General features: G+C 41.0%; 1 protein-coding gene and 1 long non-coding RNA gene across 2 annotated transcripts in view; one reads left to right on the top strand and one right to left on the bottom strand.

Moving 5' to 3' along the window:
- The first annotated feature begins 3,396 nt into the window (after positions 1 to 3,396).
- Positions 3,397 to 4,734, top strand: LOC139023296 (uncharacterized). Its single transcript, XR_011474430.1, has 3 exons — positions 3,397 to 3,487; positions 3,763 to 3,875; positions 3,968 to 4,734. It is a non-coding gene; the product is annotated as an uncharacterized lncRNA (long non-coding RNA).
- A 3,817-nt stretch (positions 4,735 to 8,551) lies between these two features.
- Positions 8,552 to 16,706, bottom strand: part of LOC111954998 (solute carrier family 45 member 4-like) — a 91,746-nt gene continuing 83,591 nt past the window's right edge. The window contains exons 7-9 of the mRNA XM_023975003.2: positions 16,417 to 16,516; positions 15,045 to 15,256; positions 8,552 to 13,692 (exon numbers count right to left, since the gene is read on the bottom strand). Of these exons, the coding sequence (XP_023830771.1) occupies positions 13,330 to 13,692; positions 15,045 to 15,256; positions 16,417 to 16,516 (675 nt within the window). The 3' untranslated portion in view covers positions 8,552 to 13,329. The remainder of the gene's footprint in view (positions 13,693 to 15,044; positions 15,257 to 16,416; positions 16,517 to 16,706) is intronic.

Raw genomic sequence — 16,706 nt, 5'->3', positions numbered from 1 at the left:
GTTTACCTAAGACATTTTTATTTTGTAACCAGAGCAGAAATAAAAGCAACATTAATCTCACAAATGCTGTTTAAATTGATATCCATACGGATGAAACCGTTAAGGGCCTCATCAGGGCACACTTCAATTTTTCACTTAATTTAAGGGGGAAATTCACATTAAAAATGTTTTGTGCAACTGACCTTAAAGTTAAGGAAACTTTAAAGTAAAATAAGGGGAAAATTAAACTGAAGGTGTTTTATGCAACCGGGCCCTGGTCCTTTGAGCTGGAATGACACACAAGTATGCATGCACACACACACCAGGACCATGAACATTTGAATGTGTGCTATCTTGCTGTGAAAGTGTGCCTGTGTTGGTCATATATGTTGGTGTGTTTGTTGTATGCCGTCATGTTTGTTGTTTTTCTTTGGTTGTTGCAAACTCTCTCATGCCCAAAGGTGATTGCCACTCAGGTAGTTCTTTTGAATGTAAGTTGAAGTAGTGGATTGGTTCAACACAGTGACTTCCTACCTTGAACAGAACATCTCTCGTCTCAGAATGGCCAGGTGTTGAAGCCTCCATCACAGATGTTAGGCTTGGGCATTGGGCTGGCTGGGCTTGTCCCCCGTAAGGTATATCCTGGGGGTCGCGTCTGCCTGTCAGGCTTGCGAGGTCCGAGGGGGGTTGTGACGGTGTGGGGGGGCTGTTGGTAACAGGCTTGGTACGGCTGGGGGAACCTTATCTGGACTGGAACCTGAATTGACAAACAACATTCAACAATATTCACTAAACAAACAAACAAAATTAACAAAAAACAATCAAAAGACTACAGTTACATTTGAGTCATGTTAGCAGACGCCTTACCCAGAACAACTTACAGAACATTCACTTCAGATAACTAGGTGGGACAACCACATATACATGTTAAAAGAAAAGTACATTTTCCCTCAATAAGGTAGCCATCAGTAAGACTCAGAGCTAGAAGGTGGGGTGGGGTCCACACAGCATTGTACTCTCATAATGCAGTCCCAAATGCAGCCTATTCTCTACATTATGTCCATAGGGCTCTATAAAGTAGTAGTGCACTGGTAGAGGAATAGGTTTGGCTTTTGAGATGGGACCTAAGAGTCTGAAACTTTTGGGTTCCCTAACGCAATAGCCGACAGACACAGGACACAGACCGCATAAGTCAATCTCCTGGACTTGTGTCGCAGGGTTTCCAACCAGAAAACACTCCCACTTCAATCCTCTCTAACTACCTGTTACAGAGAGTGGTTGTAATTGGCTTAGGCAAGAATGTAATAGTCATTTTAGATTTGGTTATAAAGAAACAGAGAGAACACAGCGTGACACGCTGTCCCATCATTAACACGTCAATTACAGTCAATGTTAACCCAGCTAGGGACTAACAGCCAGTTAAAAGGAGGACGAGAACCGGAGCCCTGCATCACAAAATTACACCCATTCCCGATATAGTTGCATATGCTCTTGGTCAAAGAAGTGCACTTTACAGGAATAAGGGTGTCATTTGGGACTTAGCCCCTGCCTTATCCAAACAGACTCATTTCTAACTTTGTTCTTATTAAATTGGAACTGACTGTGATTCTTTGAACATTATTAGTTCGTAGTATTATTGAATGTTAAGCGCTTGGGTTCAGTGTTGGTGTACTTATTTAAGCTTATATAAAATAAACAGCTGAAATTCTATAATGGATGTCTTCCATAGCTGTGGGTTATTAAATGATTTATTAATCCCATTTGGACAGGACACGGTGCCCAATTCATGCAAGCCGATAAAAGGGCTGGGGCCAACAACAAGTGGACAGGGGACTATTACACAGAGGTTGCAGCCATTAGGAAATAGAGAAAGAGAGGGTGAATAATTCATTAGTGAGTGAGTGAATGCCTGAATGGAACAAAAAAAACAAATGATGAATGAACGGAAAACTACCACACCCAATGAGACATGGACGAACCACATTGACCTTAGGCAATCATCCCGGGGATTGTAGGCCCATAGGATCAGCAGATTACATGCTACTCCACTAGTCATATCATCATCATCATCATGCCCATCTCTACATGGGATACAACCACATTCAATTGAATCAATTTGGACTGTCTGACTTTGGTTTACCTATTGCCTTGCAGTGTCTGGCAGCACTGTGTTCCTGTTAGAGCCACCAGCACAAGCACACAGACGATGCTGATCCAGTGAGTACTCCATCAAAGGCATACTGTAGGCTGGCATGTCTTGTCTACTAGCTTCAATATGAATCCGATTAAATGTGATAGGGTGAAGGCCCAGTGCAGCAGCAACAGCACATGATGGAGACGATGATGAGGAGGAGACCATCTCTCTGGTTCCAGAAGGCATGAGGTATCATGTTAACTGTGAAAGTACTATTTACTCTACAATGGTGAGGAGTCCTCATCAAAATCAAAAAATCTAATTTCTTTTACAGGACCCAGATGCTATACAGTGGAAAACCAGCCTGGCAACATAGTGCGTATTAATAAAAGGACACCACATCCTGCCAATTCCAGCTGCGCTAATTGTATTGTGTTCCAGAGCTCACAAGCTATCAGAAAGTTGTATGGCAACCACCTCCGGCGCAAATAGAACTGGCAGACATAGACATTCAGTACAAGAAGAAAAAGATGGAAAATCTTGCACTGGAGTCCGAAATAAAAAAGAGGACAATTAGGAACTGGACCTTGAAATAAAAAAACTTGAGAGGGAGGTGAGATATGCCTTCAATGTACACTGTATGCTAACTGTAACACAAATGTATTAATCATTATTTTTCTTTCCTCCCCAGCTCCAAGAAGATGACAACAGCTCAAATAAAAATTAGGTATATTCTCGTAAAGTCAAGTGAGCCATGACATATGAGCTCTTATTTGTAGCACACAGGACGGTGGCATCTTTCTAAGGTTTTTTTATTTTATCCAGCAATCAGTACAACCAAGTCATCGTTATAAGGCATCGCCCTCTTTTGCCCACCCCCCAGCACCAGGTGTGGCCACTAGCCTATATGAAGGCCCAAATTGTGTGTTCCTTTCTGCTCTGACAATGGCATGCCATTCGTGTGAGATGTGGTGGATGAGAAGCACTTGTGCTGAGGAGAGCCTTCAGGCGAGAAAGGTCTTCAGGGACCGGTTGGACCCACTGGCCTTCCTGATGACCATCTATATGAAAGATACAGGTTTTCTGCAGATGGCATCAGGTATCTATGCAGACTACTGGGTCCCAGGATTAAGCACCGCACTGCACGGAGCCATGCACTGAGTGGTGGGAGCAAATGGTTTGTGTGGCCTTGCGCTTTTTTGCTAGTGGAGCCTTCCTGTACTCAGTGGGGGATGCAGAACAGCTGAACAGGCCACAATTTGCCGCACAATAAAGAGTGTGTGTCTGGCTATCAAGCATTAGCAGATGTCTTCATCTCCTTCCCTGGCCACAGAAGACTCTGTGACATCAAAGAGGAGTTCTATAGGATTGCAGGTAAGAGGATCTACAAATTACAGGACAACTGTTAACACATAGTGGATACTCATTACTTTGTGACAGGTTTCCCCAATGTCATTGGTGCAGTGGACTGCACACACATAAGGATAAAAGCCCCTCAGGTGCCCATGAGGCCGATTTTGTGAATAGGAAATCTTTCACAGCATTAATGTTCAGGTGAACATAACTTTTTGATATTGTCATTGACGAACACTCTGCATTGCCAGTGATGTGCATTGATTGGTGTAATATTCCTCATCTTATGATTTCAGATGGTCTGCAATGCTGACTGGTGTGATCAGCAATGTTGTGGCAAAATGGCCTGGCTCAGTCCATGACTCCAGAATCTTTCGGGCCTCTGAAATCTATCAGTGCCTATCACAAGGTAAGCCACACAACCCCTATTTATAACATCATGGCTGTGTCAAGAATATCACTGTGTTTATGAGGTAGTAATGATGAGTTTTGTGTTGACAGGTGAATTCTCTGGTGTGTTGCTGGGAGACAGGGGGTATGGCTGCCAGCCTTTTCTCCTGACACCTTTCCAACACCCAGGAAGCACAGCAGGCCTACAACCATGCCCATGCCAGGACACCAGGGCCAGAGTTGAAATGACCTTTGGCCTCCTGAAGGCACGCTTTCACTGCCTTCACAAATTAAGGGTCAGCCCTGTTAGGCATGTGATATTACTGTGGCTTGTGCTGTCCTCCACAATGTGGCCTGCCTGAGGAAGGAGAGGGCCCCAGAGTGCCACAGCCATGGACTGGGACAATCCGGCAATCTTCCCTGATGACGACAGTGGTCGGCTGCTGAGGGACCAATATGTGTTGAATTATTTTAGTTAGTATGTGTGCTTTCAATTTTGGTTAAATATGTCCTGCGGTGGCAGAGGAATTTGGGTTTTTTGGGTTCGTTTTTTGACGAATTTGGCCTCTTATGATGTTTGTGCGGTTACTGTGTGTAATACAAGGCTGCAGGAGGCTACTGCATCCATTCATTTGTCTGTTCAGTTGATGTGTATGGATTTGTCCTGCATTTATTTTAGTGTGCAGACATGCAGGGTGTGTTATATACAGACCTTTGAATGTGTATGTATCATTTTGTATAATATGCTTGGATTCTGTGCTTTCCATCTTGTAGAGTCACTGTGACTTCAGTTTCGAAAGGAGCTGATGGTTTACCTGCTTTGTTTTGTCCTTATTCAATAAAGGAACATAATGTTACACATTGTGTTTTTATATTCATATGGAATGTGTATTTGTTTATATGACAGAGTACTAGGGCCACACTGAAGAAAAGGATAAAGTCATAAATTTATGAGGCTGGTTCTTTCTGCAGAAAAGCTACATATTGTTTTTACAGTTTGATACTTATGACAATGTGATACTTAATATTCTGGCACATCAGCATGTCTTTGTTTATGAACACATACTGAAGTACAATTTCACGAAATGCCCCACATCTGTCATTTTAACAACTGTCCTCCTTTAAAACAACTGGTTACAATATTATGACTTGTGTTTTTTTCCCCTCTGTGGCCCTAATATTCTATCATTTTATATATAGCCTTATAGTCTATGGGAAACTGTAAATTATCTAATGATAGCAACATCATCTAAAAATCATTTTTTATCCAAAATCATTGAAATTAATGATCAACAAACGTTTAAATAATAACAGTGGGTCTAGTTATATGTGATAACAATGTATAGTGAGCAGTGAAATAACTATTGGTTTCCATTTGTGGTGACTGCTGACTGACATTAGGGATGAGATTAAATAGATCCTGGAATTTAGCCTGGTCTGGAGCAGGCTAGCTCCACAGAATAAATCTCCATGGTAATTTATACCATAACATATCCTCCTGCCCCCTATCCATCTTTAGTGCAACCGGATTACGGATCAATTGAGCCAGGATCACCAAGATATCCTGGCTTAATCCCTTATCCTAGTTTTGTGCAACAGGCCCCTGTTTGTGACCTGCCACAAGAAAAGGACAACCAGTGAAGAACAAACACCATTGTAAATACAACCAACATTTATGTTTATTTATTTTCCCTTTTGTACTTTAACTATTTGCACATTGTTACAACACTATATAGATAGACATAATATGCCATTTGAAATGTCTATTGTTTTGGAACTTTTGTAAGTGTAATGTTTACTGTTACATTTTTATTGTTTATTTCACTTTTGTTTATTGTCTATGTCACTTGCTTTGTCAATGTAAACATGTGTTTTTCATGCCAACAAAGCCCCTTAAATTGAATTATGCATTTATGACAAGATACATGTCCTATTTATATCAGTACACTCTTAACAACTTAAGCATCACGAAACGTACATTCCACCAAACAAACCTCAACTAGCAAATAAGTCATTTATTTTTGTTGTTGATCAAATTCGACACTCATTGAACTCCATGCTTGGTGGGGGAAAAAACGCCACCTGCTGGAGGGAGACAGATTTTCCGCTGAGTTGGGCATCTCTTTCCCTCTTCATCTATGGAAGTGTGTAGCAAACGACAGAGCAACGGAAGAATTTAGGGCGAGTCGACAGCTACTTATCACCCTCACTGCTGTCAAGCAATGCATGCCATTAAGTCGTTCACAATCTAGTCCGGTATCCGCCATAACTATACCTCGTTTCAAATGTAGCAAGACAAAATCTTATTTGTATGCCTAGCAATCAACCAATGTACATTGTTTAAAGCACAAGTTTACAAGTCTTAGTCACAAATGACAGCTCCAATATGCTCATGACTCTTTCGAGTTTTCAGTTTCTTGTTCGACGGTAGGTGGCCATGTGTGCTCTGGTCATTACTGACTCAAATTAACAACATTAGTCGAAAGATTCGTTATTTTTAGTGAACAAGTCGAAAAGACCCGAACTTCCCATCACTAGCTCAAGTGGAGCAAATGTACCACCGCTTGCTGGGGCTGGTTCTTCTTCGATAATTTGGCAGTCCGCAAAAAAACGTTACAACTGCATGCCGCCTCCTACTGTATTGGATTAATCACAGTTCACAGACTAAATTAATAAAGAACCAAACAYAATCACACTACTACACGGGCAGCTACTATTGGCAACAGTTCAACAGAGTATACTGAGAGTTCATCTGTTAGTCTTCGACATATCTCCATATCAAATTGAGGAATGTAAACGCCTGCTTTTGTATGACCACTATCTGTTGATGGCTCCATACAACTTCCTGGTGATGCAGTTTACCAGTATATGTGTAGATACATATCTAATACTTAGTCTTCAAAATGCCATGTATGAAAGTATAGTTTAATAATAAAGAGACAGAAGCTCTTTGGTTATTAAGAGTTTTTTTAAAGGTGCATTCAATACAGTGTTCTTCCATACTTCTACATATGAAGGCTCAAGCTTTGACTATGTACAGACTCAGTGAGCATAGCCTTGCTATTGAGAAAGGCCGCCGTAGGCAGACATGGCTCTCAAGAGAAGACAGGCTATGTGCTCACTTCCCACAAAATGAGGTGGAAACTGAGCTGCACTTCCTAACCTCCTGCCCAATGTATGACCATATTAGAGAGACATATTTCCCTCAGATTACACAGATCCACAAAGAATTCGAAAACAAATCCAATTTTGATAAACTCCCATATCTACTGGGTGAAATTCCACAGTGTGCCATCACAGCAGCAAGATGTGTGACCTGTTGCCACAAGAAAAGGGCAACCAGTGAAGAACAAACACCATTGTAAATACAACCCATATTTATGCTCATTTATTTTCCCTTGTGTACTTTAACCATTTGTACATTGTTACAACACTGTATATATATAATATGACATTGGTAATGTCTTTATTGTTTTGAAACTTCTGTATGTGTAATGTTTACTGTTAATTTTTATTGTTTATTTCACTTTTGTATATTATCTACCTCACTTGCTTTGGCAATGTTAACACGTTTCCCATGCCAATAAAGCCCCTTGAATTGAATTGAAAAGGCGGCTAATAGCCTACACAGATTTAAATTTGATTCAGGAGTAATAGCCTATGTATGCTGACACAGACAACTAATTGAAATCAAACGTGTTAAAAATGTATTGCGTTTCAATTGAGTGTTCTATTGTAGGCTACAACTAATCACATGTTTCAATTAAGATGACTATAATAAGAATGTATAGGACTGCTGGTTGCTATGACGTTAAACGCGACCATCCAGCGGCAAGAAAAACAAATGAAATACAGAATAGTATCCAGTGGTGAGAAATGTAACAGTACAACACCACAAGGTGGCAGCCTTGTATAAGGGACTGTTGACAACATTCACAGACAAGTGGACATTTTTGTCCTCAAGGTGTCGTGTACATTACGTATGGTAGATATGATTTTATGTCCAAGTCATAGTATTGCAGTCTGGTAAATTTACAGTAAAACATTTTTAGCAAATATACCCATTGGTTTAAGAAGTATTATAAATCGGGTGGTTCAAGATCTGAATGCTGATTGACTGACAGCCGTGGCATATTAGACATTATATACAACTAATGTAGCCTATGACAACAACTGTTTCACCTTATCATAAGCAAACATGCTCTTACAGAGCGTGGCTTTAATTGAAAGAGGAAGCTGTGGTTAGCTCACTTTGCCTATCTATCAGTGGGGATGACCTGTCGTTTGACCTCAGTGATGGGCCCTTAAGTGACTAAGACTTTAGTATTGTGGGACTGGAATATGGTGTGGAGGTGTCACTATTCCCTCTCCCATTTTGTATTCATTTGATATCCCCTGATAAATTATGTTGAGTCGCTTCATTTGTCCGTCTAATGCACTGATAGCTGTTGTGTACGCTTCTTCATCTACAAGACCTTCGGACAACCCAAGGTCTTACAGTACGTTGGACTTACTCATGTTGACCTAAAAACAATCCACCCTCTAACGTTAACATGACTTTATATTACGCTTGTACAGTTTTTCAGAGARGCTGGTGATGCAGTCTACCAGTATATGTGTAGATACATATCTAATACTTAGTCTTCAAAATGCCATGTATGAAAGTATAGTTTAATAATAAAGAGACAGAAGCTCTTTGGTTATTAAGAGTTTTTTTAAAGGTGCATTCAATACAGTGTTCTTCCATACTTCTACATATGAAGGCTCAAGCATATTTACACAACGTATATACAGTACTTAAAAAAAAAAACTAATACAAATAATCAGCTTTTTTATAGCAGCAAAATAAACTAATATAATATTTACAACTTTCATGACAAGGTATATAGTACACTGCAAATACTCTGTTTTCCCCATGATTAAATCTTTAAGCAACATCCATGATTAATTTCATTAACAGAAAAATATATATGCAACTCCCATTGTCCTAAAATCAGATGATCTTATAAAAGGTATCTTTAACATAATGAGAGATGAATAATAGCATTTTCCAATCAAAAGCAACAACAGGGAAATTGATCTTAAGAACTAGGCCTATACTTATTCAAAGATATTTCTGTGTAAAAATATGTACAATTAAATGTTGGTAATGCAGCGCGACCTCAAGCTTTGAAAGTAAAGTGAATTGTAAACCAGATGATTGTGGAGACGTAGGAACAGGAAAAACTGAGGTGAGATTGAAATCTAACACGCACACACACACACACTCATTCGCACACACTCATGTGTTTCAAACACATTCCAGTCCTCTGATTACTGTAACATGCCTCTCTTGCATTTGTTACAACTGTAAATATCTCTCTCTGTATTTGTATATCTTTAAATAAAGTGAAAGTGTCCATTTAACGAGAAAATATCTAAAAATAAATATCCACAGTTTAGATTTTTTTTCTTTTGCAAGATTATTCATTTTTTTCTTCAAACTTTGTATGTGCAAGTTCTGTGCAATGTCAGACCCTCTACCCATCACAAAACAACAAAGATTTTACATTCATGACCTTTTCATTGTCACCTGATGGAATCAAGGAAACTCCAACTCCCAGCAGGCCATTCAACGTAGGCCACTATCTTAACATTCCAGAGTCAACGGCAAGAGGTTCAGGAAAACTTTCATACACTTCCTTGCATCTTAGAAACACTCAAGTTGCACTTCAAGTATTCAACAAGGTGTGGTTCTCTTAAAAACCAAACCAATACTATGCTTCTTTAGCTACGAGTACATGGTTGTTGTTTTTCTTTTTCATATAACTATGATACACATAGGCTACATCCACCCAGGCAGTCTAAAAGTTCACCTGACCCCAGTCTTAACACTTCCACCCTTGCTTACTGAGGCAGAAAACATTATTGCAACGATTGACAGATTTGTCAAAACTTGATGCTCTCTTTGTTTTCACTTCAAGTTTGGTATAAATCTCCTCGACACTGAAAAGATTTCAGCTTATTGTTTTTCAGTTTTACACTTATTAATAAAGGTTAAATTACACTTGCACAAATCTACCTCTATGGATTAACATGTATCCTAAACAAGAGACGACAGAGCGATGTACTCTAACTGTTTAATATAATAAACACGTAGTAGAAGGAAGCCATATCTCGTATACGGTAAGTATTCCTGTAGAAACACAGCCAACCTGGATAGTTTTTGGGTAGTCCCAGCTCTAGAGAGCCCTAAGAAGGCTCTGGTTAAACCTCCTGGGACCTGTCACAGCAGAGACACATGTGCCTGTAAAGCCATAACCAGCATAGACGCTCAACGCAACAGACACACCAGCTGGACATTTAGCCCCAATGAGTTTTACAGTGGAGCTCTACTTCCACCCTCAGCCCACCATGTCTTCTATACAAGAATTAAACTGAGCCCCCACTCCAGCTCAGGGTATACAATGCATTTGGAAAGTATTCTGACCACTTGACTTTTTCTACATTTTGTTGTTACACTCAATCTACACACAATACCCAACAATGACAAAGCAAAAACTGGTTTTTATAAATTTTTGCAAATGTATTAAAAAAAACAACCCGGAAATATCACGTTTACATAAGTATTCAGAACTTTTACTCAGTACTTTGTTGAAGCACCTTTGATAGCGATTACAGCCTCAAGTCTTCTTGGGTATGACGCTACAAGCTTGGCACACCTGTAGTTGTGGAGTTTCTCCCATTCTTCTCTACAGATCCTCTCAAGCTCTGTCAGGTTGGATTGGGAGCGTCGCTGCACAGCTATTTTCAGGACTCTCCGGAGATGTTCAATCGGGTTCAAGTCCGGGCTCTGGCTACTTGAGGACATTCAGAGACTTGTCCTGAAGCCACTCCTGCATTGTCTTGGCTGTGTGCTTAGGGTCGTTGTCCTGTTGGAAGGTGAACCTTCGCCCCAGTCTGAGGTCCTGAGTGCAGATTTTCAACAAGGATCTCGCTATACTTTGCTCCGTTCATCTTTCCCTCTATCCTGACTAGTCTCGCAGTCCCTGCCTCTAAAAAACATCCCCACAGCATAATGCTGCAACCATAATTCTTCACTGTAGGGATGGTGCCAGGCTTCCACCAGGCGTGAGATTTGGCATTCAGGCCAAAGAAGTCAATCTTGGTTTCATCAGACCAGATAATCTTGTTTCTCATGGCCTGAGAATCCTTTAAGTGCCTTTTAGCAAACTCCAAGCAGGCTGTCATGTGCCTTTTACTGAGGAGTGGCTTCCATCTGGCCACTCTACCATAAAGGCCTGATTGGTGGAGTGCTGCAGAGATGGTTGTCCTTCTGGAAGTTTCTCCCATCTCAGCAGAGGAACTCTGTCAGAATGACCATCGGGTCACTGCCCTTCTCCCCCAATTGCTCAGTTTGGCTGGGCGGCCAACTCTGGGAAGAGTCTTGGTGGTTACAGACTCCTTCCATTTTAAGAGTGATGGAGGCCACTGTGTTCTTGGGGACCTTCAATGCTGCAGACATATTTTGGTACCCTTCCCCAGATCTGTGCCTCGACACAATCCTGTCTCGGAGCTCTACGGACAATTTGTTCAACCTCATGGCTTGGTTTTTGCTCTGACATGCACTGTCAACTGTAGGACCTTATATAGACAAGTGTGTGTCTTTCCAAATCATGTCCAATCAATTGAATTTACCACAGGTGGACTCCAATCAAGTTGTAAAAACATCTCAAGGATGATCAATGGAAACAGGATGCACCGGAGCTCAATTTCTAGTTTCATAGCAAAGGGTCTGAATACTTATGTATATAAGGTATTTCTGTTTTTTATTTTGAATACATTTTCAAAAATGTCTAAACCTGTTTTCGGCTTTGTCATTATGGGGTATTTTGTGTAGATTGAGAAGGAAAAAATTCAATTTAATCCATTTTAGAATAAGGCGTAACAAAATGTGGAAAAACGGAAGGGGTCTGAATACTTTCCCAATACACTGTATGTAGGCCATGCAGAGCCAACATGGCTGGCGGGTTAGCATTTAGCTAGGGCTGCTTCAGAGCACAGCACAACTCGCCACATGGCCCAAACCATGCAGCAACCAGGTTTCTAAAATGTAAACAGACTACAAAAGTGAGAGGATATTACTCTTCTTTTAAGACCCATTACTTCGTTTTCATTCAGTTAGAAACTGAAAATAGAAGACCTATGTAGTAGGAAAAGAACCAACTTCAATTCCTGCACAGTTTAAGTTCTGCCTAGGGGCTCCTCCCCCAACCCTCCATCTAACCTCACTCCCACATTTGACAAACATCTAGCTAGTTTTAGTAGCATCCTCAAAAAAAGGACAACAGCTGAAATTGTGCAGCGAGTGACACAATCCATTAACATTGCATTTGAAACAAGAGAAAGAAAAATAAGTAGTAGTAAAGGAAATTAAGCCCGAAATCTGTTTCTTCTCACTGAGACAGAAAACCTTCCAAGCTCCTTACAGCGCTCCTCAGCTTCTCTCCTTCGTTTGGTATGCACTCCTTCGTAACTCCAACGCAGCACTGAGATTCTTTCTCTTAAGCATTTCCTTAAAGTGTTTCTGTTCTCCGTCAATGGTAATGCCCTTGAGGACGTGATCTCTGAAGGATTTATACTGAAAGGTGGAAAATAGGATCCTTAGTATAAATTACTAGAGAGGATAAAGATATCTACGTGTAGATATAGTGTAACTGGTCTTATGACAACTTAGTATGTGCTAAAATAAAATAAATAAGAGAACTATTTACCAAACAATGCCTTCTTTCCCTCCTCACTTTGGAGATGCTCTCCTAACCAAGAAATCACCTCCTTATACCTGTGCCGTTTCCTCTTAAAGCCACTAAAAACCTTTAAAGTCCAAAAAGTAAAACATCAACCCTGTAAATTATACCGGGCCTGGCCACATTTGGTGATTACAATGTCCTTCTGCAATATCATGTCAAAAATATATAGAGTAAAATAAACTAAATAAAATGTTCAATCAAAAGGAAGAGCAATTTTCAGTATTTTCAAATGATTCACTTATTAGAAGAATAAAATATCTCTTAAACTATTTTTGTCTTGACCCATGATTGGAAGTGCAAGAGTGAAGTGCATGTCTTTTCGAGAGATCCCAGTTCAGCGTGTGAACGACGGTCGGTCGCGTGTGTATCCATTGTCCCCTGATCTGTCCTATCCAGTCGGACCGCCTTGATGGCGGCTCCTGGTGGCCCTGAGAGGGAGAGATGATTGTCCTCTCCTTGCCACACCACAGTCCTGAGACCGCGACACGAGAGAGGCCCCATATTAAATGAAAAAAGTAAAAATTAAACCTTAAAACATCCTGGCCCATGTGTCTCAGAGAAAGAGCAGGTCGGTCAAGCCCATGCCATGCAGCACAGTCTTGGGTGGCGGAAAAGGGAATGTCAGTTTTTATTTTCATCGTTTGTTGATGTCGTTTGCATTGCTATGGTAACAGTAACCCCCCATCACAGAGTGGATTCGCACTCCACTTTACACGTAGTGGTGGCGGCGCCTTTCTTGGTCAGTTTTAGAACACTGGGTTTCTCTGTGCCGCTGCTTTCAGAGGAGGGCCCTGTTAAAGCTTTCTGCTCACCCTTGGCCTCCGCATCGCCGTGGCTCGGGTAGATGACCAGGAACCAGGCGGTGAGGAAACCCAGGAAGGAGCCACCGGACGCCACCATAGGGATGACCCGCACACTACCCGTGGCGTCCACTGCAGCGCCCAGCGCCGATGCCACCAGGATCTGGGAGATGTACACCTGGCATGACAGGATGGCACAGTCGATGCCGAAGCCACGCTTGGAGTTCCCTGGGCTGTGGTGGATGTACTGGGAGAGGGGGAAAGGGGGGAAGAGAGAGGGGAAAGGAGGGAAGAGACATGGTATCAAATAATTGCCAAGTTGTCATCGTAAAATACACATTTTTTTTTAACTGACTGACTTGTAAATGGTTAAATAAATTATAAAACATTCTTTAGAGATTTGTATATAATGGAGCTATGATATTAACCTGTATAACCTGTTCTGGCATGTTCTGATGGAATCTGGCCTTGAAATGCTCTATTAGTCTTGGCATAGTGACATAAAGGTTTACGTTTCTGGATCTTTTTATGGCTTGACACCACAGCATACAGCCTGGAGGTTATCATAACAGTCAGCAGATTAAGCATTACCACTGTCTGTTGGCATCTTCAAATCTGTCCTCTTGGATATGGGCCTGCAATAACGTCCTTCAGCAGATGTTACCTCTAATGTCTAGTGTATGTGATTTAAAGTGTATCTAATGAGACATCAACTACGTATGTATACTAAACAACATCTTGGAACATGTGGTTTAAAAAAATCTTGACGCCAATTGTTGTATGGATTGCTGCCAATGATTTGATTAACCTGATTTTAATTCACACTGTGTGAAAAGTGAATAGCATTTCTTCTGAACATCATCTGTTATATAATTGATCCAGTCTACTAACTCACCTGTTATATCAGTGTGTAACTAACTAACCTGTTATATCAGTATGTTACTAACTAACCTGTTATATCAGTGTGTTACTAACTAACCTGTTATATCAGTGTGTTACTAACTAACTAAAATTAAACAACCTGTTATTCAGTGTGCAACTTAAGTAACTAACTAACCTGTTATATCAGTGTATACTAACTAACCTGTTATATCAGTGTGTAACTAATTATCTGTTATATCAGTGTGCTAACTAAGTAACTAACTAACCTGTTATATCAGTGTGTTTAACTAGTGATAGATCCTTACCTCTTTCATCTCATGGTATGTCCCAGGAGTAACTAACTAGTATAAGATCCTTACCTCTTTCATCTCATGGTATTGTCCCAGGAGTACAACTAGTATAGATCCTTACCTCTTTCATTTCATGGTATTGTCCCAGGAGTACTAACTAGTATGAGCCTTACCTCTTTCATTCCATGGTATTGTCCCAGAGTACTAACTAGGATAGATCCTCACTCTTTCATTTCATGGTATTGTCCCAGGAGTACTAACTAGTATAGATCCTTACCTCTTTTCATTTCATGGTATTGTCCCAGGAGTACTAACTAGTATAGATCCTTACCTCTTCTTATTTCATTGGTATTGTCCCAGGAGTACTAAACTAGGTCTTTCATCTCATGGTATTGTCCCAGGAGTACTAACTAGTATAGATCCTTACCTCTTTCATTTCATGGTATTGTCCCAGGAGGGCATAAGGGCAGTAGGAGATGCTCATGGAGATGATGCCCATGCTGCTGATCATCACCATGGAGACGTAGACGTTGGGGAAGATGGCCATGACGGCCGTACCGATGGAGAAGCCCAGCGTACCCAGGACGTAGATAACCTTGATGCTCAGGTCAAAGTTGTCCAGGTACTTCTGCAGTAAGGCTGAAATAATACAATATAATAGTTTATAAAATTATTTGGCCTCCCTTTGTTTATAAAGCCCTTTTTACATCAGCAGTTGTCACAAAGTGCTTTAAAGATACTTAGCCTAAACCCACAAAGAGCAAGCAATGCAGATCAGAAGCACAGTGGCCAAGGCCTGAACCTACAAAGACGCCTAGATTTCATATGGCCTCGTATAAAAGTTGGTTTAGTTACAAGAGAGGTGACTCCTGTAAGTCTTATCCACACTGTGGGTCAACTAGACGACATTCACCATGATTAAGTGACCAGCAATTAGTACAGATTTCCTCTTGTGACTTATGCTGGGTGTTTAGGTGCTGGGTTGCTGTACAGTTCTTTGTGAATAGTCCAATTATAAAAAGCACTACAATTTCTTTTGACTGATTGAGTGACTATATCACTTGCACAGATCATCTCAGTTCACTGTCATAGTCTAACCGTCCAGCATGCGAACAGAGCGACAGATAGCACATCGGCTGCAGACTGAGCACATTGTTTAGAAAGTACTTTATGGCACAAGCCTGTGTCTGGGCCCTGTGCGCTCAGCATGGTCTCAGACTAGACGCAACATAGTAAAAGTTCATCCAGGACACTCAACTTAGTATGATATGTTACGTTTGGTATGGTTATATAAGACAGGTGGTTACTTAAGGAAAAAAACAAAGTAGCGTGGGTGGGCGTATAACGCGAATGTCTAGCAACCCAAAGGTTGCGAGTTCGAATCTCATCACGGACAACTTTAGCATTTGCGCTAATTAGCTACTTTGCAACTACTTACCGTGTTTTAGCTAACCCTTCCCCTAACCTTAACCCTTCAACCTAACTCCTGAACTTAACCCTAACCTTAACCCTAACCCTAGCTAACGTTAACCAGCTAGCTAACGTTAGCCACCTAGCTCAAATTCATAACATACTGTAGTTTTTGCAAATTTGTAACATATTGTACATTTTGCAAATTCGTAACGCTTACCATACGAAATGTAGCATATCATAGTAAATGGAGTGTCTCAGATTTACATACAGAATAAAACGAAATGCTCTGAGACCAGGTTGGTGTGCTCAGTCATTGGTCACTTAGTTAATTCGTCCATCCTTCCATTCATCCATCCATTTATTCTACTCAATGACTGGTCAGTGACCTGAGCAGGAGGCAGCGGTCAAGGCATAGATGACCAGCCCCCAGCAGCCCATCTGAACTCCTTTGTGGTAGTTCTGCAGTTCCGTGGAGTTAGCGGGAGCCTGGAGAGAGGAGGGAAAACAACAGCTTTAGTTAGGGATAGAGAATGGGGGGCCGGTATCCCAGAGGTTAGAGAGAGGCGGGCCAGAAACCAGAGGGTATCCGGTTCAAATCCCAGGTCAGCAACAAAAATCTGGTGGGGAGTGAACTGGCAACCGGAGATTGAGTTTGTGTGATTAATAGTTTTTTATT

This window comes from Salvelinus sp. IW2-2015, linkage group LG30 (assembly GCF_002910315.2).
Source record: "Salvelinus sp. IW2-2015 linkage group LG30, ASM291031v2, whole genome shotgun sequence".
Classification (NCBI taxonomy): domain Eukaryota; kingdom Metazoa; phylum Chordata; class Actinopteri; order Salmoniformes; family Salmonidae; genus Salvelinus; species Salvelinus sp. IW2-2015.
The sequence above is the reverse complement of the archived record's forward strand: the minus strand, read 5'-3'. Positions and strand labels throughout refer to the sequence as shown.